This window comes from Patagioenas fasciata, chromosome 24, assembly GCF_037038585.1.
Source record: "Patagioenas fasciata isolate bPatFas1 chromosome 24, bPatFas1.hap1, whole genome shotgun sequence".
In the NCBI taxonomy this organism is placed as follows: Eukaryota; Metazoa; Chordata; class Aves; order Columbiformes; family Columbidae; genus Patagioenas; species Patagioenas fasciata.
Window position 1 is genome coordinate 3,773,441 of NC_092543.1, and position 26,474 is coordinate 3,799,914.

The 26,474-nt window shown below is 46.6% G+C and overlaps 1 protein-coding gene across 2 annotated transcripts; it reads right to left on the reverse strand.

Moving 5' to 3' along the window:
• Positions 1–25,014, reverse strand: LOC136111387 (uncharacterized). 2 transcript variants are annotated; one of them, XM_071798785.1, is made up of 44 exons: positions 24,916–25,014; positions 24,676–24,819; positions 24,385–24,586; positions 24,157–24,297; positions 23,646–23,828; positions 23,170–23,241; positions 22,668–22,794; positions 22,293–22,432; positions 21,954–22,157; positions 21,476–21,625; positions 20,902–21,081; positions 20,061–20,312; positions 19,761–19,952; positions 18,382–18,531; positions 18,135–18,238; positions 17,522–17,739; positions 15,642–15,862; positions 15,289–15,435; positions 14,462–14,626; positions 14,116–14,267; positions 13,721–13,889; positions 13,382–13,490; positions 12,677–12,822; positions 12,405–12,530; positions 11,847–12,026; positions 11,455–11,679; positions 10,843–10,969; positions 10,311–10,510; positions 9,366–9,578; positions 9,077–9,222; positions 8,437–8,564; positions 7,427–7,559; positions 7,199–7,331; positions 6,843–6,995; positions 6,315–6,441; positions 5,897–6,108; positions 5,622–5,784; positions 5,165–5,247; positions 4,228–4,388; positions 3,851–3,998; positions 3,314–3,489; positions 3,138–3,216; positions 2,495–2,620; positions 1–1,745 (listed from the first exon to the last, which is right to left on the reverse strand). In XM_071798785.1, the coding sequence occupies exons 2-44, from the start codon at positions 24,763–24,765 to the stop codon at positions 1,702–1,704; spliced, it is 6,597 nt and encodes a 2,198-aa protein (XP_071654886.1). In that variant the 5' UTR covers positions 24,766–24,819; positions 24,916–25,014; the 3' UTR covers positions 1–1,701. The 2 variants fall into 2 exon arrangements, with proteins under 2 accessions (XP_071654886.1, XP_071654887.1); XM_071798786.1 differs by lacking the exons at positions 1–1,745; positions 2,495–2,620; positions 3,138–3,216; ... (4 more) ...; positions 5,622–5,784; positions 6,315–6,441 and having other exon boundaries at positions 5,912–6,108.
• Between the last annotated feature and the right edge of the window lie 1,460 nt (positions 25,015–26,474).

A 26,474-nucleotide genomic window follows, 5' to 3' on the forward strand; every position in this document is an offset into this window, starting at 1 on the left:
TTTGTTTCGATCTAAAACAAAAACATTTTTTATTGGAAAACCATTACAATGAAAAATTTGATACATTTTATTTACTACTGCATTCCACTCTGCCTTCTACAAATATAACCTGCAACCACTAGTCACAGAGATAACTTTATCACCTGCCTGGGTACATGTGGAAGTTCCAGAGTCAGCAATCACTGGAGATGTTTACCAATGTGTAGTATTGTTATAAACATCCCTGCTGAGAACCTAAAAAAGCAAGCAATGAGGAGAGCAATGACAGTTTTTTCACTACTATATTCTAGAACATGCAATCACAGAGAGTCACCCACAGGTGTTTGGTAGTGTTTGGCTGTACGTACATTTCGCTTCCTAAAATGCTCCTGGAAGTCCCTTCAAAGTGTCAGTACGTACCTGGGGAGACAAGGTGAAGGTGCAGAGGAACCAAACCAAACCTTTTGGTTTTGGAACCACTGAAATGAGTACACAAGGGCAAAAGATCTTGCAGTTCCTCTGGATGCACCAGCTAGTGGAATCGAAACTAAGAGCTTCTGTCTTGTCTCCTGGGCACTGAATTCTCTCCCTCTCAGTACCCACTATGGTTACACAAAGACAGAAGTAAACACAGATTAGTGTATAGGAACCAGGAAGGAGTGGGTTCACAAACCTCTTCACACATAAGCAATTCAGTAAATATTGCGATGAGAAGAGAATAAATATGCTTTGCTGTTGGAAACAGTTGGCTGAAGCCTACCTGTGGGGGTTGCTGAGGTACCGTGCTGGCTCACGGGCAAGAAATTTTACATTGCTGCACTTCTCCTGGAGAGAAGGAACATTGTACAGAAAGATGGAGCAGGTGTTCCGATTCCACTCTCGTTCCACAGAGGCAAAGCACACTTCACAGCCAGGCTCTCTTGGCATCGTACAGACAGGCCGAAAGAATAAGAATGGTGGAAAGGATATCTTCAGTTTAAAGATGAGGCTCCCAGAGCACTGGACACCAGCAGCTACACTGATTCCTGCAGTTAGCACCACAGACAATTCTTGAAGTGTACTCTTTGCTCAAAAATCACATCTCCAGGAGTTCTGAAGGCCTCTGCCAGTAGACCTTACAAGATCAACATAAGTGTATTGAAAACATGCAAATGCAATGTAGAGATGGTAGGCAAGGCTTAGAAGTATGGCTCTAAACTATACTCAAAAACCCTCAGAAATATCCTTCCTATCAGAGATCATGAAGGCCACACAGAACGTATGGATAAGTAGGTGCTGTTAAGCCACCCGTGGTCTTCCATGTTTTCTGCTTTACTGACTTAACCACAGAAACTATAAAATTAGTAAACAATGTCAAGAACCACAGCTTCCTTCTCAAGCACACCAATTATTGATAATCCAAACAAGTGTGAAAGTATTTCAACCAGATTAAGCAAACGCGGTATGGATTATTCACTACATATTTGACCAAGTACATCTGTAACTAAATGCAGATCTATTCCGACACACTGCAGCTCTGTCTGCAGACACATACGCTCTCCCGCAATCCACTTTCGGCCATTGCCAAGGATAAGCTAAGTTCTTCAAGGAAATGAGCAGGTTTTAGTTTGCAGAAGATGACATAGTTCTGCTTCTGTATCTTCAATCCTCTAGGCTATGCAGCTCCTCTTTATTTCCAGCAGCAGAGCTTCATCCCTCTTTGTGGCCCAAGATTCCAGCAGCTCAGAAGAGGGCTGAGCTCCCCACACTTGGTTCGTGTTTGCTGTCTGTTACAGAAATTCAAAACAAAAGCAGAGCGCAATTTCAGCGGACAGCACCGAGGGACTGCTAATGTCACCGCTAAGGCAGCCCAGTCCAGTGGGTGAAACGCCAGGATGGGATCTACTGCTCGCACTGCACCCCGACTCAGTGACTGCAGAGCAAGCAGCAGAGTGCTCACCGATACCACAGACAGGCCTTGCAAGGCTCACTGCATCTGAATTCCAAAATAATGATCCAAATGATCCACCCATAATTACACCAAAACCACACCATTAATAATTCCAAACTCTAAGCACTGCAGTCTAAAAATTCAGCAAGTGCTTGAGGACAATGTTCAGCTCAGAAGAAAACCTGCTTATCTTAACCCTTGCTTTATTTATTGCTCTAAGTCTGTACACATGAAGAGACCCAGTCACCTTATTCTGGTAAATTGCTTCCTAAGGTCAAAGATCTTGGCTGGATAACAACATTTTCCCCAGGAATCTCTTATGATTAACAGAAAAGCTCTAATAAATTAATTCATAGGAAACAAAAATCCTCTGTGTAAGTACCTGCTGAGAGAAAGAAGGAAACAAGTCTAACAAATGTAAATTAGTCAAGCACTTTGCTCTGCTTATTCACCTTCTGGTGAAATCTTCTTATCGACCTGCAGCTCGATATCAGGAATTTGTCTGCACCAAGGCACCAAGGAAGAGAGACAGCTCCTCTCGCCCCATCTTATATCCCACCCACCACGGGGAAACAGATTTGTTACCTGCGTTAACACAGTCTGAAGGTTGTTGCAGATTCAGCAAAGCTTGCTTGACCTCACATAGCATCTTGGCAAGGGGGGAAGCTGCGATCAGGCCTTCCAACTCAGTCAGATAAGCCAAGTGGAGATCTAAATGTGAAGAAAACAGGAGGGCACACTTAATCCTAAAGGAAGAAGAGGTTCTTCATGGCTGAATGACCGCAACATACATTATGCCAAAAGGAAATACTGCACTGAGCAGAGAGAATGCCTGCCCAGAGGCTCCGAGGATCACAGAACTGATGGTACAGAATCTTCCTGACCTCTCCATATTAGCATTTAATTAGTATAATGAAACCAAATGTCTTCTAGTTGCTTAATATATAGGCGTAAAGGGTCTGAGGGGACCAAGTTCCTTGACTTTCCTCTTACAGAGGAATAGAGGAGGTAGGAATGGCTTTCCTGAACCGGGGAAATTTCATTTGTACACCTCAGCAAAGAAATTTATGTGAAAGCAAGAAACAGCACAAATGGGAAAAAGTAATTATACATTTGCTCTGTTAGCAAACATGCGTACCCTCTCCCAACCTAGACTTCACTAAATCAGTCTTCTACTGTGATCTCTGAAAAGCACCCACGGCACCCACAACAAAGTCACTGTCCTTACCGTGTTCTTCATGTCCAGGGAAGCTGAAAAAAGCACCTTTCTCACTGAAGAGCTCACATTGCTGAGGCAGCTCATGATCCTGTGTGATAAAAAGGGCCCAAGAGTTAAATAAAGGACAAGTGGAAAAACCAGCAGAAAGGTAAGCGATGGTCCAACAACAGACATCTGCAACTCACCTGCCCTTCCACTTTTGGTTTATTTTCACTGTCCAGTGAGGGTACAACTGCCACTGCATCTTGTCCTTGAAGCTTCTGCTCCACCGCTCGTTTCACAGCTACGTTCTTGTTCAGTGCGTTCTCAAGCAGCATTTCCAGAGCTTTCATTAACTCTGCTGCCTCTTGCCACGAAGCACCTAATGAACCCGACAAGCAATTTAAACGGACTTGTACAGAACCACACAAAGAACTGTAATTATCTCCAGAGCACAAGCAAGAGCAGGAACCTTTCTTTGGAAATTCCACAAGATGGCTCCAGGATGCCTCATGCTGTAACATTTCTAAATAGCTCAGTGCTTACCTGTTCCTAAGCTGCCAGACCTGTCTTCTCATTGAACTCACATGAAGACAGGCTGTCAGCTCTTACAGAACTACAACAACACTGGAAGACACTGGGATGTCTTCTCATGCGTATGATCCACACTTGGTTTCTAACTGTTCCACTGATGCTACCCTTACACTCTGCTTTTCCCTTGCTCTGCACTCCGGTTCTCTCACCTGCTTGGAAGTTGTTGCTGTTCACACAGCGTTCATCACGTTGTTCAACGTGCGCTGCTGCCTGGCTGCTGTCTGTAGGTTTATGGCCACGAATCCGTTGCCTGGCGAAGACTTTCAGGTTTTCAGAGTCCAGGGCTTGCACCATGTCCTGTTCACAGAAAACAGCACCATTACACCCTGCAAGCCACACAATCCACCCATTCCACATTCTGCTGCTCATATCAAAACAGATATTAGCATAACCATTTTATTCCAAAATAAGGCACCGAAAGGAGCAAGACCGATCCCTCAGTAAACAGTCACTTCAAAGGAACCATTTATCTCACAAACGTCACATTTCCAAGACTCCCTTCCCCCAACTGTTTCTTTGCACTGACCGTGAGACTTTGAATCTGCTGCCTGATTCCATTGTAAAACACCAACACATCCATCCTGTGCTTTGCCAGTTGAGATGCCAGGTGCAAATTCTGATCTTCCAGCTTATCATACAGGGTGCGAACACTGAAATCCTCCAGAACCCTCAGTGCAAAACGCTCTTCTGAAATACAAGGTAATTCTCACACTTAACCACTGGCCACAAGTCTATTCTAATTTATTTCCCAGAAGGGGCCCTGCCTGTCCACAGGAGGCAACAGCACTTTGTGTACTGTGAAGAAGGAAAATGGACAAGGCAAGAGATGTAAGAGAAGGTCTTGTTCCTTAGCGAGGGGGAGGATGACAGACTGTTACTATCAAATCCTAACTTGTCCAGTAAACTGTCAGGGTGCTACTTCTCGGTGAGCTGTTCTCAGCATCACTAGATGGTGCCATCTGCTGGGCTCTGGACTTGCTGTACCCTGTGAACATCCTGATATTCCCAAGATGAGGTCATCCCCAGAAGGTAATCAAGGCCCATGAGTCATGTGCCTTCAGAGAACAGAACAGCCAACTGGAGAGCCCCAGGAAATATTTTTAAAGATCTTTGTTTTCCTCAATAGTCACTTGAACCTGCTGTTGCTTTAAAGAACTTGTCAGGGCTGGCCACTTGCCCTCCTAACTCCTAAGGAAGAAAACACTAACCTATTCCAGTGATGGGCAGTTACTCTCCCCAGCTGAAGAGATCTGAGAAATCTAGAATGGAAGCGTGTGAGGTGCGTGTGAGTAAACGTGCATAAACATGCGAGTACCTAGCAGCTAAACTGCTCATGTGGCCTTGTGTGTACAAACTTCTCGGTGAGCAGGTATCGAACTAGAGAGTTAACAGGAGACAACAGAATGTGGAGTAGGTGGTAAGAAGTCAATGGGAGAACACCTGGGGTTGGCACAGCACTTCACCTTCATTATGCGCAGCTCCTTTCTCTCCAGAGTCAGCATCTTGTCCAGAACCACGAGGACCAACCATCTGATAGAACTGAAGGCTAGGGGAAATGACAGAAGATAGTGAAGAGCATGTCACTCTTCCCAGTAAAATCAGATACTGCAGTATCACCAGCCTAAGTTCAAACAGAAGGATAGGTTTCTATCTAGATTGTGAAGTCAAAACATGCAGGGGAAGCCTAGAGCAGGTAATTCAGGCAATAGTGCTCTGTGCAGAAGACAAGAGATAGTTGCTATACACTACACTGGAAGAAAGCTAGAATACTGTTGGGGAACTCCTGGGCAATACCAAGAAACTGTAAAGCTGGCAAGAAGTCCAGCATTGGTGACCCAGGGAGTCAGTAACTGCAGTAGGACGTGCTTTGTGCTGCCAAGGTCTGAGCTCCTGACACCTGCCCACGCAAAGGTGCTTTACCTGTCTTTAAGGAGGATGTACTCTGGTGGGATATGTGGCTCGCCCAAGCTCCTCCATCGTGGCTTCCAGTTCTTCAGGGGGCTGATGATGGGGACAGCGGGCTGGAGCACTATCGCCAGGGTTGTCAGCACCACAATTAGGAAGCCCAGAACAAAGAGCACCACTGGTGAAGCCAAGAGTGATGGCAAGAAGTGAGAAACACACGCAAAGAGTTACAAAAAGGTGGTGGTTAAGCATCAAAATTCAAGGTAGGTATCAGAGTGTTTTGGCTGTACCTGTGATAGCAGCCCAGTTAGGAGCCAAGTTCAGATCCTGTTGCTTCAAAACCCCATGTTTGGCCAGCTGGAACAGGGAAGAGGGCTGGAAGGACACATTTCTGGGGTCACAGCCCACATGGGCTTCATTCACAGTCACAATCAGAAAGTGTTCCTGAATGGTCCTATCACTGAAAACATACGTTCCAGACTCCAGGAAAACATGGGCAAACCTAAAAGGGAGAAATAAGGCGGGCAATGGGTGATCTGAGCTTCCTTTAGCTTCCAGCTGTGATGATAGTTAAATGCACGGACTTGAACACATCCACCTCTGGCATTTTCATGTACTGCTCACTGCCAAGGACCCACTGATTCTGTGAAAGACTCACTCTCGAGTCCTACCCATAACACATGCACTATTAATCACACCAGGTATTACCAGGAGATGTTGAGGTGAGTCTCCTGGATGAGGTGGTCTAGCCTTCGGAAGGGTCCAAAATCCCAGCTGGGATTGCTGTTATACAGATGCTGCTTCTGATAAACAGGGTAATGGCTGGATGCACGATCTGGGAACAGTTCAGCAGAGCATCAGCAACTCTGACCCGCTTCAGTTAGGACAGCTGACACCAGCCTGGCAAAGAACTATGTAACTGCATTTCTTTTATAGAGTGATGCAGTGTCAACTCATCTAATTGAGGTATGCATTACTGCTCAACTAAGACTTAAACTTTCTAACAAAGGAAAAATTTTATTGCTATCTACAGATATATAGTCAAAAAAGCAAAAAACACCAGGTAAGTCACTGGCAGAGCCTTGACCAAACTTCTGGAATCCCCTGAAGGCAAGAGAGACAGGGAGGTGAAGGAATGTGCTCACACATGCAGTACTACCAAACGCGGAGTCATTGCTCTGAACGGGTCTAGACACATATATTTGTAAAGAACACAAAGACCCAAACAACACTCACCATGAGAATTGATGCTAAGTTGGAAAAGGATTGTGTCTCCTGCTTCCAAACATACTACTGGGTTAGGAACGAGGGGCAAGGCATGGCTATCTTTGGAAGAAGTCCTCTGGACCCGACGGCCTTTCTGCAGCAGCTGGTTTGATGAAAAATCTCCTGCCACAGGCAACAGAACAGACCAGAATAAATTCCACAGGATATAATGGGATTTCTCCCTGCTTTGTAAATGGTTTGGAGTGTCTAACAATAAATTCCCTCTGTGTCGACTTGCTGTCCGCTTGCTTTGCCAACTTGAAAGGAAATGGACAGCTTAGTCTGACTGGAACTGAGGTTCACTCTCAGGGGCTCTCAAGCCTTACCTGTGAGAAATGCATCCAGAACATCTGTGCTGGAGACAATGAAGCCTAGCACTCCGCTGGGACTAAACAGAACCAAATGCACCCGCTGGCTTTTCTGCACATGTTCATCTGGGCCCAGAACGTTTGCCACCTCCTATTAAAAAGCAGAGGGGAGCACTGGTCACTGACACAATCAAGCCCGGACTCAGACCTGCACACTGAGAACGCAGCCCCCCATGCCAGACTTACCCTCACTTCTCCTTCGTTCATCCGCAGAAGCAGCTCTCTGTTGATGCCGAATCCCAAGGAGATGTGTGGGGCTCTCAGCAAACACAGCTGGTCGCAGAGCTCCTCGGCAGAGACATATTGCTTGCAGTGACATCTGTAAAGCGGACACAAGGTGTTGGTTACTCATGATCTCCAAGCAAACAGCTACAACATACTGATGGTCAGGCTAGCTCCAGTATCCTACAATCTACACAATGAAGTGGGCCTACTCTATATCCATGGAAAAGAGGGTAAAGGAAACTCACAGTCCATCTCATCCAGTACTGTGTCTGCTATTCAGTGCATGGGAAAGGCCAAACTGTGGTACCCCACTATCCAACAGGCCTCTGTTGGTCTCTGTTAATAGAGATCAGCCTCAGTCCTGTAACAGAGCATTGTGCATCCCTCCCTAAAGTTCTGCTTTAAGAAATTGTCTGAAAGGAACAAAGCATAATTTTAACACACTAGATTTCTGTGCAATCCATGCCATGAGAAGATTTTGCAATGCAGAAGTTCATTCACAAAGAGAAAAAAGTAGCATTATGTGACAAGAACTAGTTTAAACATTTTAATCAGCATTAAAGGCATGGGTAGGGTGAGGAAATGAGGATTCATTTTCTCAGTTCTGGTCTAAATCTAACAGATCCACTTTAGGTGCTCAACTTGAGGTAAGCGGAAAAGGTCCGCCTCAGAAAATGGGAGCTCTGCCTAGCCTCACCTTGTCGTTCAGAGTTGGTTCTCGTGTCTCCACCCAAGCATGCAAAAGCTCTAGGTAATGCTGAAAACTCAGGCATAGTCTCCAGGCAGAAGAATAAGGCAAATGAATGAGGACTGAGGGCTGGTATCTCCACAGAAAGAAACTTCAGTCATGGAAAGTTTCTCAAAAACACTTCCCACAGCCCTACCTTGGAATGACCTCATGGGATCGGTAACGCAGGCGGTCAGAACTACTTGTGAAGTGCTTCTAAATGAGAGGCTAGGCCAACACTTACATGCCCAGCTCTGCATGGATCTCTCCACCCGCAGGCCCACAAGAAGGAAAACAGTCATATCGCTCAGGAAAAATGCACTGGCGCGTAGATGCCAGCCGGACCTCTCCAGGAGCACAGAGCTCATCCACCTGGAAGAACAACACCCATCCAGTGTGTGAAACAAGACAAGCTCTAGCACTTGGACTGAGATGCAGCATCTCTGAAATCCTCTTCCTCCCCCACCCGCACTACTGACGCTCAACACAAAGGTAATCCAACCGTGGCTGATACATGACAACTTGGAAAGCATGGAAGAAAGATCACAACAATTTCATGTCTCATCTAAATGCCTCAAGCAGGTCTGATGAGAAACTCCATAGTAACAATACGGAGGTTTGAATTCCAGCATCTGGAATTTACATGTAAGCATCCTTTGCCTCCAGCCCTTATGAACTTAGCCTCACAAGATTCTGGTAAAGACAAGTGCCACTGTCCTACAAGGAAGGGTCAAGGATCTCAAGCAAAACAGTTAAAGGCCTTGCTTGTGTCTGCAGCAGCCCAGAGAACTGAGCTCACAGCCCGAGACAGGGTCTAAAGCACTAAATTCACACTCTCTCTCCTGCATGTCGTGCAACAAATGTGTTTGGAAGCCAAATCTCACCTGAGGTCGGCAGTCCTGATCGCTGTTGCTGTCAGGATCCTTCTTGCCTCTCTCGTCGTAGTACACATAACCTGCCCGGCAGATGCAGGAGGCGTCTGACTGCTGGAATGCCCGGTTCAGCCCATGGCAGGTACAGCTGGTAGCGCCTTAGAGAAGAGGCTGGATTTAGAGTGGTAATCAGGGTAGGGAATACCCTGATTGTGGTCCATTGTGAAAACACATGCTGGAACTGCATTTCTTTTTATTCTCTTAACAGAGGTGAGAGTTTCACTCATAAACCGCAACTCACCGGGCTGAGAGGAAGAAGAGCTGCCACAGGGGAAACAAGCAGTCTGAGCAGGAAGGTGATTGAAGGAGCCGGCAGGACAGGCCTGGCAATCCTCTATGTGCTTTGCGAAGCTGCGGCTCCCGTGGGTGCCCGGGGGACAGGGCAGAGGGGCAGGTGTCAGGGGAGGGCAGTAATGGCCACTGGGACAAGGCTTCTTGTGGTAACTCTCACTGCCTGGAGAAAGCGGACACTGCTTAAGGAATCAAGCAAGTGCTAAGAGACAGGCAGAGATCACTTACTTTTTCCAGTTATGCATATACACACATCAATATACATAAACTAATAAATAAATACATATGTAGGTATATATAAAGTTAATCAACATTCAACATTTTTCAATTTAATGTATTTATATTTCAAAGTAAATCTTTATTTCTTTGTCCCATCTACTTCACTGGACAAATCCAGTGGCAAGAGTGGCTAGGCATGATCTCATCCACGTTCTCCAGCAGGAGTGAACACATCAGAGAACTTAACGTTGCATCTCAGCCAAGAGAGACTTTCAAATGCTTGTAAAACTACTCCTGCATCCTAGCCCAGCAGGATCCAAGCAGTGCTGGCTGTCACACAGCAAACCTGGAACCCCCAGGTTCACTCTTCTACTTCTGGTGACACATTAACTCTAGGCCTCTCAGCTAAGTCAAAGAATTAGAGAAAACAAGGCTTGCAAGGGCCTGAGAGGTCACCCCCTAAGAGACAGGACACCAACATCCAAACCACTCTTGACCCTCTAAACTCTCATAAGAACCTACCACAATACATGTTCCACAAACTGATGTGACAGCCCACACTGGAGATTTTTAACTGTAGAGGACTGAGAGCTTTGTCCACATAGAACTTAAAACTTTCTGGTTACAATTTAGGCTGCTATTTCTTGCCCCACTCCTCCACGGCAGTTCCATTTACCTTGTGGGCAGATGAAGCCGGCTGGGCAGGGCTGGCAGGGTGCCATGATGAGAGAGTCACTGCGATAGGTGCCTGCACCGCAGATCCTGCAGAATTTCTCAAATGAATCCCTTGGACCAGGCAAGCTGAGGGCCATGTACCCCCCTTCACAAGGCAGCGGATGGGCACTGCCCGGGGGACAGAAGTAGGGAAACACGCACCTGGAAGGTGAAACAAGGCCGTAAAAGAGAAGAAAAGTCTCTGAAAGTGTTTTGATTTTTGGATTCAACAATCAGTATAGACTGAGGGCAAAATGAAAAACGGTTCTCATCTGGTTCCAGGCTCAAGCTAACTAGTAGAAAACACAAATCACCCTCTTCAGTCTTAGCAGTCACCAAACCCACAATCATAATCACAAAGATACCTTTGCTTCTGCGCAATGCACAAAGACCATGGTTGAAGCATTAACTCAGGTTTTATCCCAGGCACATTTCACAATATTTGGAGTTTTCAGAAACTTAAAGCTGGCTGCACCAAAATGCTGGGTACTCACAGCTGCTCAGGACTGTTGTATGTTGCCGATCCTTCAGGACAGTAATACCCAGCAGGGCACAGGGAAGGCACGGCTGTGTGAGCATCACAGTATAAGCCAGGCCTGCAAGGCTTTGGATTTACTGAACCTGGTGGAAAAAATGGGAAACAGCGATTGATTATATGACATTCCAAGAACAGGAGAGCATGTGCTGGGGCGCTTTATTAAGTGTGACTGTCCATAAAAACTACACTTTTCTTATTGCTCATAAAAGGGCACAGATCTGTTGGGAACCAGTTTGTGATTTAGCATGCTAGCCTTGGATGATGAAAGATATGTGTTCCTTTCCCAGGAACAGACCATTTCCTTTGGGAACCCCAGCTAAGTAAGAACAGGAAAGGAGGGTGGAGAAACACGAGATGGGAATTCAAAGGCCATGAAAAGGCTTCAGAGTAATGGAATAGATCCACTTCTAAAGCCACTCTATTGGTGACCACTTCCCAGGAGGGCTGCTGCAAGAATGGGATTATAGTCACTGCTAAATGCACTGGCTGTGCGTGCTGCGCACTGTTCAGCCATCTAGACTCAGAAATGGCTGGAAATAAAGAAAACAAAGGAGTATGATCATGTCACCTGCTGGGCATTCATAGCCGGGTTTACAAGGTACTCCTTGGGTGTTAGGCAGTCCTGTCTGTGCTGGGTCCGGACAATAGTATCCAGGTGAACAGGGATCACACTCTTGCAGTGCTTTTGCACCAGGTTGGATCCTGGAAGTGCCAGCTGGACAAAGGAAGGCGTCTCCTTTACCAGGACACCAGTATCCAGGGGGACATGGATAATCCTCAAACCTGGTCAGACCTGTTAGGAAGAGAAACGAATAAAGAAAGGGAACCAGGAGGCATTTTAGAGAAGGGCTCTTATTTTGCTGTGAACTAGAGTTACCTCTCCTTTTCCCTACCTCATCTTAGGGAGCTTTGTAATCAGCTCTAGAGGTGGAAAGGTGTTGTCTTTCACCTGGCACTTACCTGATAAAGGGCAGCGGTAGCCCGGAGGACATGGCTGGCAATCTGTCAGACTCTGAGCTCCTGGGTGCTTGCGATACGTTTGTGGAGGGCATTTCTGAGGTGCCAAGAGACTGCTGTTGTCACTGCCACTGCCTCCGAAGCAATAATGTCCTGGTGGACATGGATACACCTCTGGATCCCCTAACAAGCAGAGAGCAGGGCTTTCAGGAGTCATCTTCTCATTGCAATTGGGAAATCTTTCTTCTGCATTCTCCCTGGGTCCCTCCTAAAGTACTGCACATAGGTGCACAATGCACCTCCACAATCCAGATGGCACACAGGGATATTTGGAGACTGGTTCTGATCTCAGGCTCTCCTACATTCTCAATAGTATTAAATGTCTCTTTTCTCTGTCTACACTAGAACTCATCACTAGAGACAGCGTGTCCTACTGCCAGGGCTGTTCCACAATGCAGCATCTGGTATCAAAACCAGCCTCACCACACTCAGGGGTACATACAACTCCTCTGAAAAGCAACTCCCATTCCCTCCACTCACTCTTTACCCCCAGGTTCCAACCTGCTTTGCACCAATTGCCTGGTGGACAGGGCAAGCACTCTTCTCTTGTCACAGCCCCTGGCACATCTCTAATAGTATTGGCAGGACATGGTGTAGGCACCTCAGATCCCTCTGGGCAGTAAAAGCCTATAGAAATGGACAGGAAAGAGATGTAAAAAAGATGTAAAAACAGAGGAACCCAATGAGCAATGACAACTTCAAAGAAAGAATCACAATATATCTTGCAAGATAACAGATCCTATACTTGAAATACTACTGAGGTTCTCACTTACCTGCAGGACACAGCCCTGCGCACATCTGACCCCAGCGGCACCCAGAGAGGAAGCGCCAGGAGAAGCTGTGGCCCTGCGGAGTAGACTGAGAGCTCCCAGCAAGGCAGAAGTACCCAGCAGCACACCGGCCCTGCAGCCGCCCATGCCTGCAGCAGAGAGCACAGGAAGGATTTATAAACGACTTACTGCTAATGACCCGGTGCAGAGGCAGAGTGAGTACTGATGCTACAAACTCTGTGAAGTCTGCAACAAAAACAAAGTTCTTACACTGATATGAAAAAGAAAATAAAGAAAACAGACCCTTTTTTTCACTTAGAAAAACATGCAAATTGCTGGACCAAGCCAGGCACTTTTGAGCTCAAATTCCATGAATATGGGCAAATTGCTTTGAAATTGTGAATCACTTTGCACCAGGCTGGACTTTCTGGATTATTTCCATGTTTTCACAAATGCTACCTACTGTCTCTCTCAGATGCTTCTTTGTACCATCACAATGATGTCACACCGCTTTGAGATGCCTCCCAAAATCCACAGATCCAACATCTCTGTACCCAATAGCCGTATCTAAGCTTATATTCACATTTCTTTTCTTTTTACGTGGTAGAGAAACTGGGAGGAACTCAGCACTGGCTTATCAGCACAAAACAAGGATGCCAAACTGCTTAAGACAAAGTGAAAAAATGCCAGACTGAAATGAATCATCACCTGCAGTAGTGCCCAGGTAAGCAAGGCAGGCATTCCTTCTCATTCCAGAGGCCGGACATGTTTGCAGGAGTGAAGGTGCCTTCAGGACATGTGAGAGGAACCCGTGTGCCTGAAAGGGAGATGACAGAGACAATAAAAAACCCCAGGAAGACTGTTGTGATCTGACAAGACTCTAGAACCATATCACAGCGTAACAAATGACTCCCAGAAAGCAAGGGAGCAACTTTGCCACATCCTCAGCACTTGGCCTACAGGAAGACACACATTAGGTTTGCACAACTGTGGGATCACAGTGAGGCACACAACAGCAGAATCCTTGGTGCACAAGTCTCAGTGTACCTGTAGGACAATAAGAATGCGGTGGGCAGCGCTTCGGGTCTCCTGTCACCAGCTCCTGGCAGTAGAATCCTCTCTGGCACAGAACACAGGACGCAGAGCCCCTGGCGGGCTGGTACTCCCCGGCAGGGCATGGCGTTGGGTGGGCTGCCCCTGACCGGCAGAAGTGACCCTGGCAGTGACAGAGAAGGAAGAGGATTGCATGGTGATGGTGGCAAACTCAGGGTCTGTGTAAAGGGTGAATCCCAGAAGTACCAAAGCCTAGGGCAACATTCTGTGTGGATGTAATCCACATTTCAATCAGGCACATGTAACCCTTTGCCACTGCAGAAAACAAACACGTTCTGCCCAGAGCTGAGAGCCATCTCTTTCAATGCGTTGCTGTCACTAAGCAATACCTTAGGGCAGAGGAATGCTGTGGGGCTGACGGAGCTGAAGTTTGCTGGGCAGTAAAATCCCTCAGCACAAGGTCCTGTTGGGTAACTCAAACCAACGCTAGCGCAGAAAGACCCAGGATAGCATGGTACGCAGCTCTCTGGGGAGGTACCACCTGAGGAGGAAACCAAAAGTCAACGCCAATGAGCATGGGAGACAAAAGTGCACATCATCAGCACTTGTATCAATATATAACATTGCCACCATCAGGCCTGGCTGAGCATACCAACACCTCACCATGGCTACCGGCAATGAAGTCTCCCATTCCTGGGGACCACAGGAGAAACCTGTGGGAGAAGTCACACTCACCTGTGCCATTGTTCAGGGTCCCAACTGGGCAGGCAACTGGAAAATGAGTACCCTCTGGACAATAATGCCCACGAGGGCAGGGCCCACTGAGTGGGAATGCAGGTGTGCCCTGCGGAACAGCATCGGTGGCTCCTCCTTCACAGTAATATCCAGCGGAACACAGACCTGCCACGGGAGAACAGACGGGGTCACAATCACCAGCCCATGGCACCATGGGCAGTGTAGAGACACCTTCTCAAACCCGTAGAAGGAGGCAGATAACTCAGAGAAGCCAAAGCCCATCCTTGTCCTGTTTTATCATTGCTGATATCCTGGGCCGTTCACGTTTGGTTTGCCTTCCCATGAAGCTTTGGTCTCTATAACTTTCTTTACTTGTGTTGATGTCATCTGGCATTTGCTTACCTTCTCACTTCTCTAACTGGTTCTACATATTTTGTTTTCTATGGAAAGAGTTCTGCCCCTCTTCATGTGCCTAACCTTTGCATTTTGGCCCAGTGACAATTACTATGTGCTTAAAAGTGAGGGGAAGGATTTAGGACAGAAAGAAGAGCAATAAAAGGGTGAAAAGCAAAGAAAGAGAAAGCAAAAGAAACTAAGGGAAACAAGGAAAGTAATGAAGTAACCTAAAAGTAATATCCAAGCCAAATGCTCAGTTAAAAGAACGAAACATAGAAATGACTGACAGGCACAGACAAAGGTTAGAAGGGTGCCCTCCAATATCCGTTACTACCTCTGTTCACTGAGCTATGTTTTCTACTTCCCTGCATCCCTCACCCCTGAATCACCAACCTCTCTGTTGCGGGTGCTGTGGCACTAACCAAACTCACCGTCAGGTTCCCAGTTGGCATCTCCTCTGCAGTACCTCCCCACTGGGCACAGCTTGCAGGCAGTGGGGGCCAATGCCCCCTCCAAGGCGTTCAGCGTCCCCTCGGGGCACGGCAGAGGGACCGCAGTGCGAACCGGACAATAGTAGCCTGTACAATGAGAGAAATGAATGAGACAGGCTCAATAAAAACAAGGAGAAAGAGGTGGGGATGCTGAGCTTGCTAAACTAATGGCAAATACCCACCCCTTAGACTGAACCACTGCTGTGGCTCAGCCAGAAAGAGCTGTGCAGGCATCCACTGTGCCCCTTTCCCATTTGTGCTTTGGGTTTTTGCTGCACGCACGCACTGCTCACCTCTGGGGCAGCTGAAGGGCTGCACAGTGGCCGTGCTGCTGCAGGCCATGCCAGCAGGGCAAGGGAGGCAGACACTTGCCCCAGGCACAGGGCTGAACGTGCCAGGCTCACACGGCAGCTCCAGCCCAGCGCCCGCAGGACAGTAGAAGCCACTGGGACATCTGTATCCATGAATCCCATCAGCAGGGCAGGGAGCAGAGTTTCCTTCCAGGCAAACATACCTGTAGAGAGAGAATTCAGACCTTAAACAACCCTATTCAGAGGTAATAGATGGAGGAGTCACTTAGCGAGAACCAGGGATGAGCACTTTAAAACACATCCCTTGAAAAAACAGTCTTTACTTCAGTTTTGCTTACAACTTTCCCTCCTGCATCAGTAATTTAGTGCCCACTTGAAAAGCCTGGTAAGAGGCTTTTCTGCACCAAGCTGACTGGAAAGTGTTCTCATTCTAGAAGGAAAAGCCTTTGAAAATGAAAAGTTGGGGTTTTTTTTACTTCAAAGCACAAAGCCCAAGTGTTCAGTTCCTGCTGACTTTGCTTAGCCTCCTTTTATCCCCAGTCTTTTTGTAAGCCTTTGTTTTAATGCCATCATCGACTCTTCTCTCTACCACTTCCCTCCTACACCCTCACAACAAATAAAGATGAGGAAATACAAAACCTGCTATGGTTCATAAGAGCTAAGCAACAAGGAAATGAGAGCCATGATCCCATCTCATGCTGCAAACAAGCATTCAAAGGATGTAGTTTGTGAAGAAGAAACAATCCCTAATCCTTAAAGCAAATGACTTGAGTGCAAAAGCAACATCCCTGAGCAAAAGAACAGCAAAGCTGCGGGGTTTTTTGCCTGGAAGCAAGACCTATTCAGACTGAAGAGCAGGCTATGAGAAGTGATGGATGCTACATGGCAGAGATGTTGAAAAGCAAGCTGGGCATAGCACAAATTGTACCCTGTTGGAGGGCAAGAACTCCACAGATTTTGGAAGCTGAGGGACATTTATAATCCTGTAATATCCATTAACACCCAGCCCAGAAAACCTTGATACTCTTACAGCCAGGCTGTAACAGCTTTCTAGGGTCAAATGAATTTTTAGGAGGGCTTAAAATTCAAATAGGAAGTGGTAAATTCCTCTTATTGCCAGGAAGACTGTTTTTGTGGCTCATTATTTTTAGTCATTCCAAATGTAGGTCTTACTTGTATTCTAAGCTCAGCTTCGACTTCTAGCCAAATTTGTGACTTTTCTCCACTAGATTCAAGAGCCATCTGCTATCAGAAATCTTTCCCCGTGAAATCTCGTAGTGCTATAGTGAAATAACTTCTAAGATGCTCTTTCACAGATAAAATAAAAGGAAGGTTTTGCTTTTGTAACCTCTTGCTATGAGGCATATTGACAAGATGGACAAACATTGCTAACGGCATCATTTGCTTGTATTTTGCTGGCTAGAAACGCTCCTTTGTCACTGGTTATTGCATCACCCTGTGAGAGAAGAGATAAAATACTGAAAGGGAAAAAGGATGCCAAGGTCAAATGCTCAAGAAGGGTGATTATGAGGCTAAATAAGGGATTTGTAACACTAAACTTAGGGTGAAAACAGTGAAAAAACGTTAGAAGGTTGGGACAGAATGTCAGGCAAACATAAATGGAAAAGGAATGGCTCTAAAACTTTACTGAGATCACCAAGCAGATGCTGTATAACTGACACTATGAGCTAAGAACAAAGTCTTTGCAGTTTAATTCATCTTGAATACAAATATTTGCATGAAAGATATTTGACAAGAGATATTCAGGCCCAGTATCTTTCAGTTTGGATGTCCCTCTACTATAACCTAGAGCCAACTTGCCGGCTGTATTTTCCCATTAACAAGCGACTGTCTCACCGCACCCTGCGTTACACGGCGACGTCTGGGCCAGATCAGCCAATCCTGCCCCGCTGCAATACCGTCCGGCTGGGCAGGGCTGGCACTGCTCCTCTGCCTGCAGCCCCACGAGGGTGGAGAGGGTTCCAGGAGGACAGGGCACAGGATACCCAGTACCACTGGGGCAGAAGTGCCCTGCAGGACAGATGTCATTGCCAGGCAGATCAAGGTTGGAAGATTCCACCTGTAACAGAAGAATACAGAGAAGGAAAGAAAAAGTGTTACCAAAAGAAGATTTACACCTCGGGTGGCATAAAAAGGGCACTGGCTGTTGAGGTGTGGTTATCCTGTCCCTGATGCCATCTTTTGGAGGAGATATTAGACAGCACACTCCAGTGCAATCCCCAGAAACAGAGCTCTGGCCAGAATGTATTAGCAGGCAGCAACATACTCCAGCAGGCATTAAGAGCAGCATGTCACTCCATCTGAGGAGTTCTCGAGGGCAGCAGTAAAAGGCATGAGCAACTCCACCAGAGCAGTAATGCTTGGAAAATGTCACATCAGCAGCTATGGGATTGTGACAGATCAGTGCTTGTCCCCAGGTCACTAGGTTTACTGTGCTGTCTGGCACTCACTCACCCTGTGCTGGAAGGGGGCTGGGCTGATAGCTCCTTCAGCACAATGATAACCTGAATAGCAAAATCCAGAAGGCTGTGATAGACCTGGTGCTGCACAATACATGCCTAAAATGAACAGAAAAGCAATCTCAGTGTGAGGGTCGGCACAGAAGATCAGTGGAGGAGTCAAAAACATGAAGGAAGAAGTCATATTTCCCTCAGTTTTCCTACGTACATCCCTGGATTTCCTGTGCCAAGTCTGTACTTACCTGCTGGGCAGGGCTCACAGTCTGACTCGCTAGCAGCACCAGTCCTGGGGCCAAAGGTCCCCTTGGGGCAGGGATGCTCTGTACTGAAGTTGGTACCTGGCAGACAGAAGTACCCAGCAGGGCACAGCTCAGGAGCACGCGCTCCAGAACCTAGGATACAAAGAACAGCATCTTCCTCAGCACATATTACAAGAGGTGACAGGCAATGTCATTCTCTATCACTACTGTCAGCCTTCCTCCCCTATTAGCTCAGCCAGACCCAGGACATGGGACTCATTGTGCAGACTTCTGATTTAGTTGTTCAGATTCCCGTTGCAGTAATTGGAGAGAAATAGCACTTCCAGAGGAACTGCACTTCAAGTGCAATTCATTTAATCCTAAGGCAGACATGTGCAATGAGAAAGATAAATTGCATGACAGGAGTGCCTCTTTCTCTTCCTTCCTACAGAAGGAGTACAGAAAACTAGCTCAGATACAGAGGTCTGTTTTCTTTTGTTGCTTACACGACCTGCCACACAGGGATATCTGCATTGCTTATATTTTCCCGGGCATGGAGTTTCTTTCCCAAGATAGGAGAAAGGTTTGTCTTCAGCCTACTTGTCCACCTGCAATCTCATCTTCCTTGAAAAATGTTTTGGCTTCCATTCTTGCAGAAACTGATGCATTTGCCTGTCCAGTCCAATCCATGTAATACTGACTTTGCAGAACCTTATCAGAAGAAAGGAAGTTACAGCATTCAGAATCTCTTTTTTTCTGTTGTTCCACTAAGTCTTACAGGAAGACTCAGAGAAAGGAAAAGCCTCTTTGTCTCATGGAAGGTGATGGGTGAGCCTGCTACTGTCAGTGTGACCGCAAATATTTCAGTGTTGGGGTGAGCAAATAAACATCTTGTACAGACAGATGGTGAGAACCACCGAGAAGGAGCAGCTGCTCAGAGCAGAGACACTGGCTGCTGGCCAGTACCAAGTGCTTGTTTGCCAGGATATTTTGTTTCCCCAAGAGGCCAAAGACATAGAAGACATCTAAAAGAAGTGGCTGAGCCAAGGAAGAAAGAAGGTGTAATAGCAAGAATTGTTATGGGTGACCTGAGAGTGCTACTGAGAGAAACCAATAGAGGTGGACTAGATGATCTTTTGAGGTCCCTTCCAACCCCTAATATTCTGTGATTCTGTGAGGTTTTGGAAGACAAATGATTCAGAGCACTTAGTGTACATCCTGCAGAAACCGTCACTAACCAAAGATGATGTGTGGCACCTACTGGGCTTGTTCTTCCTATATCTGCTACAGACAAGCTTGCAAGAAATAAAGCTGTAGTGCATGTCCATCTTGACTCGCATTGTGTAACCCTCCAGTTCCCGAACACACCAGCAGAGACTCACCACTGCAGAAGAATCCAGCCGGGCAGCGCTGACAGTCTGCTGACTGCCATTTTCCACTGTCAGAGTTGAAGCTTCCTGGGCTGCATGGGACTGGCAATTCAGAGCCTTCAGGACAGTAAAAGCCAGGGGGACAATGCTTATGATCTGGCTGTGTGGATTCAAGATCACAGAAATACCCAGCGTAACATGTTCCTACAAGAAAGAAAAGTTTCAGCATTAGGTTTAAGAAAAAAAAAAAAAAAGACATAAAAAATCCAAACTAGAAGAGAAAAAAAGATGTTAGACACACGCAATACGCACCAGAAACGCTGGCCAGGCCTTCTCCTTGGCAGAACTTGCCCCCAGGGCAGGGCAGACAGGCGTTGCGGTAAACCATCCCAGACTGAGGTAGAAAGGTGCCCGTGGGACATGGCTCTGGCTTGCTGCTGCCTGCTGGGCAGTAGTGGCCTGCTGGGCAGAGGCCGCCTGTCTCATCATTAACAGGACTGGGCATCCGTGCCTTTGAAGTGCAGTAATATCCAGGCAAACAATGACCGCTTGGGGAAGAGAGTCCTAAAGAAAGGAAACGTCACGTCAAATAAGGCAACGGCATTAGAGAAATCACAGTTTCTGGACTAAACAAACCAGACCAGCCTTGTTATCACAATGATTTCAGAGTCTCCTAGCCTGTGACTAGCTCTCTTATTTAAAAGTTCGATCTACAGTCTCCAATATTTACTTACACAACTGATTACCAGACAGCTAAAGGCCTAAACAGTGTTTTAGGATCACCTTTACACAAGGCGCTGAAGGGTTTGTGTCTTTCCACTAAGAGGTAAACAAGAAAAGAAGAAGTCCTAGAACACAAGCTGCTTGAATCTTTGCTGAATAAAACACCGTGATCTGACTCTTTCATTAAACTTACCGAAGATAGTTTGTAAAAATCTTTAAAATGAACACAAAGAATCTCTAAAGGCTACAGAGGCAAAGTGACTCACTTTAGGTCACACAGTGAACTCTGGGCAAAGTCAGGTTTATCAGCCAGGAGCAGAACATAGCTTTACAGTCCTCTAATGAGTTCTTCAATAGCAAACATTTCCTTGTCCACACCATCCCTTTATTTTAACTGCCCTCAAAACTTCTGTTGTCCAAACACACTAACCTGAAGAATTGCAGTAAAAGCCTGGAGGGCAAGGAAGAGGCTCTGGGCTTCCTTCGGGGCAGTAGAAACCAGCTACGCACTTCCCTCCGGTGGCAGTGGCTGGACAGAGGCAGTTGGCACTCGTGTAGTTATCCAGATCAAAAGGCTGTGAGGTCCAAGCAGCTGAGATGCAAAACCAACCTGAGAACAGAAAACATGATTGAGAAGCTCTAGGAATAACAGAGCCCCAGAAATTATCATAAATAAACCAGCTGGGATGGTTTGCATGTAACATCTGCATGGCACAACCATAAAAACACAGAATATGAGACAGGCTAATATCACCAAAGTTAAACACCATCATGGCATATTTGTCCACGTAACAGAACACGCAATGATGATTTTATTTAATACCACATCAGCAAAGAAAATGAGAGATCTTAAAACCTTAAATTCAGTATTTTTGCTTTACGGACACAGCATCCAATTCAGACTGGAAAGGTTGCGGTAAAAGCTGCGAGATACAAGCATCGCCTCCCAAACATACTGCCCCCAAGTGCAGTCCAAGACGACAGCCAAACAGACCCAGACTCACCTGCATCGCACTTGCCCGAGGTGGCTGTCAAGCTCTCCCTCCCGCAGTAGCGCCCGGGTGGACAGGGCAAGCAGCTATCCAAGCTCTGTGTCATGGGATCGGGGTTATAGTAGCCCCGGGGACAGGGAAACTCAGTAGCAAACCTGGTTCCTTTGGAATAAAGAGAGGAAGAATCTTTCATGGACTACAAATACTATCTTGGCTATTGATCCTGCTGTATCACTTAATATCATCTTTTGCAGTTTATCTCATTGCTGATCTCCACAGTTTCATGGCTGAGACAGTCTCTGGACACTGTTTAGCTTGTATGTGAAGGGGTTAAGCCATAGCCATATCTATTGTTCAAAATATTGGGTTTTTTTTTCTGTGAAGAACCAGCCTAACAAACATTTTGTTCACAGACATCACTTCTTGACTTTAAGAAAAAGGATGTTTCAGCCTGGCCAATGGATTGCCTTGTCCCCTGGACCCATCTCACCTTTGGGGCAGTAAAAGCCAGCCGGGCAAGGATTCGTACTGTAGCTGGTGGTATTTTCTGGGCAGTAGTAGCCTGCAGCACAAGGGAAGCACGCAGCTTGTCTTGTGAGATTGTTGTAAGTCCCTGCAAGGCAGGGTAAGGGCAAGCTGGTTCCTTCTGGGCAGAAGTGGCTCACAGGACAAGGGCCTCCTTTCTCCCATATACCTAGGACACAGAAAGCAGAAGACATGGTCAATAAAGGGAGAGACAATGCTAACAAAGGGACCTAACCACATTTTTTTTTAAAGTTGCCAAAACCCCTACTTATTGGACACAGGTAGATGAAAACACCAAGCTTACCAAGTGGCGATGGTGAGGAAGCTCCAGAGAGGCAGTAGAACCCCGCTAAGCAGGGTCCTGAGGGTGCCGTGAGGCCAGCAGAGCTGCAGTAATAGCCAGAGGGACACACTGTGCAGCTGGAGTTGTGCTGGTTGTAGAGCCTGGTGAGGGCAGAGCAGGCTTTCGGTTAGCAAGTGTGCAAGTTCAGCAGGCAGATGTAGGCAGATGCCTACACCTCTGGACAAACGAAAACAGCCATTACGCTTTTATGATCAATGCAAAGGTGTGTCTTCCAACGAGCTCTCCTGAACTGCGCTTTCTTGCTTAAAAGACTCAGGAAGAAACCAAGAAGAAAAAGAAAATAAAAATGAGCATCAGCAGAAGGAGGAAGCCTACCTGTCTGAGTAAGTACCCACGGGGCACTGCTGTGGGATACTTGTGCCAGCGGGGCAGAAGTGTCCTGGTGGGCATGGGCCACCAGTGCTCGTGTTTGTGAATCCATTAGGGTTTGGGACGCTTGCTCCTACATGAGGAAAACATAAAAAAGGTATCCTGAATGATATGGGTTGCTATTCACAGGCAAGTCTGTCCTCCATGCCTAAAGAAACATTCCCATAGCTGGAAGAAGAGAACAGCTGATTATTACGTATTACAATAAAGCTAAAAAATTTACACCAGAATGGAATAATAAACAGCAAGTACCACAAGTACTTGAGAAACTTCTGATGTGACCGAGTGTAAGCCTGTCACATAGCTTCACTCAGGACTATACTGGCACTCCCTGCAGTAAAACCCTGGGAGAGGTTGCACAGAGAATGGACAAAAAACAATTTCTGAAGGGGTGCAGCTTCCTACTTCTTCATTTCTCTTTTTGCCATGTGAACACTAAATTCAATACCTGCTGTGCAGAAGAATCCTGGCCAACAGGGACCACTTGGAGAGGATAATCCCCATTCTCCACAGAACATTCCTGGAACACCACAGAGGGAAAAGATTTATCAGTAAACTGGAAGAGAAAACAGAAGGGCCACTGTGCTGCATGCACTCATTGGAAGGCAAAGGGGAAGACTTTGAGAAAGCAAATCCCTCAGCATCAGCACTACTGGGACAAAACCACATTCCAACTCAGATCATGCTCCTTTGGGAAATGCCAAGTGTAAATTAAACTCTTCTGCAGAGCCTCAAAAAACCCCATGGCTCATTGAGGGACACAATCAGAGGGACAAGGCACCTCCTTGGACTGTGTATTTTTATGTTTGCGTTTCCTAACAGTGAAACACACACCAGAGGATTAGGAAAAGAGATACACAAGAGAGATCACCCTCTTAAACACTGTCCTACTCAGACAGTCGGAATACTCGGTCATTTCCTCACCTGCAGGGCACTGCTGACACCTTTCTGCGTGGGTGAGTCCATAGGAAGGGTTGTAAGTCCCAGGGGGACAAGGATAAAAACTGCTTCCAGTTTTCTGAGGGCAATAGAATCCGGGAGGACAGCGACGTCTTAGTCCTTTTGAACAGTGAAACCCAGCAGGACAAGGAAAGCATTTGTCTTGACCTGTAAAGGAAATACGGGAATTAACCTCCACATCCCACCATCAGGTGGCAGGCAGAACAGCAAGGAAATCTGGTTAATTGCCTACTAGCTTTCTGCACACTGAGTTTCACTGTTACAATCCTAATACGTGGGCTGCACAGAGGTGAAATATTTTCCCCATGTGACACCAGGAAAAAACCAGCAGTCTACCCTCTTCCAGAAAAACCAAATACTGACTGCTCATAATGGCCAGAGGCTATCAAGGCATTCTAGAACACAGACAAAAGATACCATCTGTGTTTCTATCACCCCCAAATCACACTGAATTTGCAAAGATCCAGTTTCTAACCTGTTGCATTACTGTATTCTCCACTGGGACAGGGAGAAGGTGCTGCTGAGCCTGCAGGGCAGAAATGTCCTCGAGGACAGAGATCTCCAGTGATACCATCTTCTGGCTTTGCAGTCTTTGTCCTTCCTGTGCAGTAATAGCCTTAAAGCAGAAAGTGTTTGAGTCTCGTCTCCCATTCAAAACCAAATAAATTTCTAAGCAGCTAGAGAAGTTCTGGCTTTGTCTCACCTTGTGCACAAAGTCCTACCGGAGCATCTTGGCCAGACATATTGCAGAAAAACCCAGGGGTACAAGGCAGGCACCATGTGGCATCCTGGGCTCCTCGCTGTCCATTCCAGGTGCCAGCAGGGCATGGCAGCTCTTTTGGGTGTCTCGTGCCAGCAGGGCAATAATGCCCTTGTGGGCAAAGATCTCCAAATGGAAGCCCTACCTGAAGCAAGGAGAATAAAATTAATATGGTTTATGAAAACTTCTGTAGTGCCAAAAGGTCTGAAGCAATGTGAGATATTCAGTACTCACAGGTGAGGAGCTGCTGGAACCCTGAATGCAGTAGTATCCAGCCTGGCAACGTCCCTCTGGCTCAGTCAGAGCAGCCACACTGCAGTACATGCCTGCTGGGCAGGGCTTGCATGAACCTGCTCCGACCACATCCGTATAAGTGCCCTGCACAACAAGAGACCTGGTAAGTGCGCCCTGCCAAGGGACCGGGAGCCTGCTGAAAATCACTGATTGAAAAACAAGTCTGTATCTGATTCTTACCACTGGACATGGGAGAGGCAAAGAACTTCCAGCCAAGCAAAAATGCCCTTTGGGACAATCCTGGGGTGCAGTCAGGCCTGTCTCATTGCAGAATGTACCTTCTGGACAGTCCGAACAAAGAGACTGACCATGGCCCTAAAGAGGGAACATGCAAAGAACTTGGTAGTTAAGGGGTGTTACTGCTTGCCACATCAAGAAATGAACTGTGCACATTCTACCACCCCAAACACTCAGACTCATCACACAAGGAGTGCCTCCTTCGAGGTACTCAAAGGCTCAACCTCCCCTTGAAGCTCTCTTTCTGTCAAAATTCAGCCCTTATGTTGAACAAGATGCCAGGATAAAATTATTGTTACTTACTGAGAAGTTGCCAGCACCACATGTTCGAGGAGTAACAGTGCCAAGCTCAGGGCAGTAATACCCCGCAGGACAAGGGATGCAATCTGCAGCCACTTTTGCACCATATTCCGTGCGATAGGTTCCTCTGCAGGAGAAAACACAACAGAAGGGAGTGCCACGAATAGCAGCAAAGTGACCAGGAAAAGCACAGTGCACCTCTGGTCTGCTTTCTTAAGTCTTTTCATAGAGGTAATGTACAATCTCTGGAGCCAAGAGTCTGATTCAGGAAAAACTTGCCCGGACCATGCAGTAACATGGAATGTGAAAGGAACTTGCAAAAGATACTACTTAAAATCAGAAGTGTTCTGAAACGTCATGCAGAAATACGACTGCAGTGTGTGTAGTTCACTCACAGTGGGCACGGAACTGGCTTGGAGGTCCCGCTGGTGCAGAAAGCTCCCGCGGGGCAGGCAATGCAATCTCCCACTCTGCCATTGCCCAGCCTGGGGCTGTATGTTCCTGCAGGACAGGGGTGCTGCGTGCCCCTCCATGTACCTTTCCAAAAAAGAGAGGACAGAACCATCCTAATACTTAATATAGCCTCGAAGACAGAAGGCAGTAGGACCCCCTGTTCTTTATTGCTGTTAAATATTTACATGAGTTAGATGTAAATTCATATTTAAATATGTATTTGCAAGAAGTTTCAAATTTAGAGTTGTGCTTGTATCAGACACTTGATTGTGCATTTTAATTCTTTCCAAATTAAGAGAAAGAAAATAATGACACAAAGATGCTCAGTTCAAACAGTATGGGTTTACAGCATTGACTATAGAGAATGCAGAGTTTTCTATCCAACTCTACATTGAAAAAATATGTTGATAAAGCCAGCACCTGACTTTATCAGAGTCCACAAAAATTCCAAAGACAGAAATAAAGCAAGTCTCCTTCATTCCTGCAAAAAGCTGCCTACCTTGAGGGCAGTAGTGCCCTGAGCTACACATCCCAGTAGGGCTACGGGCTCCTCCAACACAAAACCAGCCCGCGGGGCACGGAAAGCATTCCTCTTCTGAGGTCAGGCTTGTCCTGTTGCTCCAGGTGCCCGGGGCACACTTGTGCTGCATCGGGTGCTTTGTGCCTGGTGGGCAGTAGTGACCAACTGGGCACGGAGTGGGAGGCTTCTGCTTCCCACCAGTTCCTGTAAACACAAAGACAAATTTAAG

Bases quoted from the DNA above. Each gene is read 5' to 3' on its own strand.
- LOC136111387 (XM_071798785.1), bottom strand. From the start codon at position 24,765: ATGTACTGCAGTGTGGCTGCTCTGACTGAGCCAGAGGGACGTTGCCAG. The intron at 21,626-21,953 runs GTGAGATGGGTC...TTTATTCCAAAG, and splicing joins TGGCTTTTACTGCCCCAAAG to GAACCAGGTTTGCTACTGAG. The intron at 12,823-13,381 runs GTGATGATTCAT...TCTCTGCTGCAG, and splicing joins TTACCTGGGCACTACTGCAG to GCATGGGCGGCTGCAGGGCC.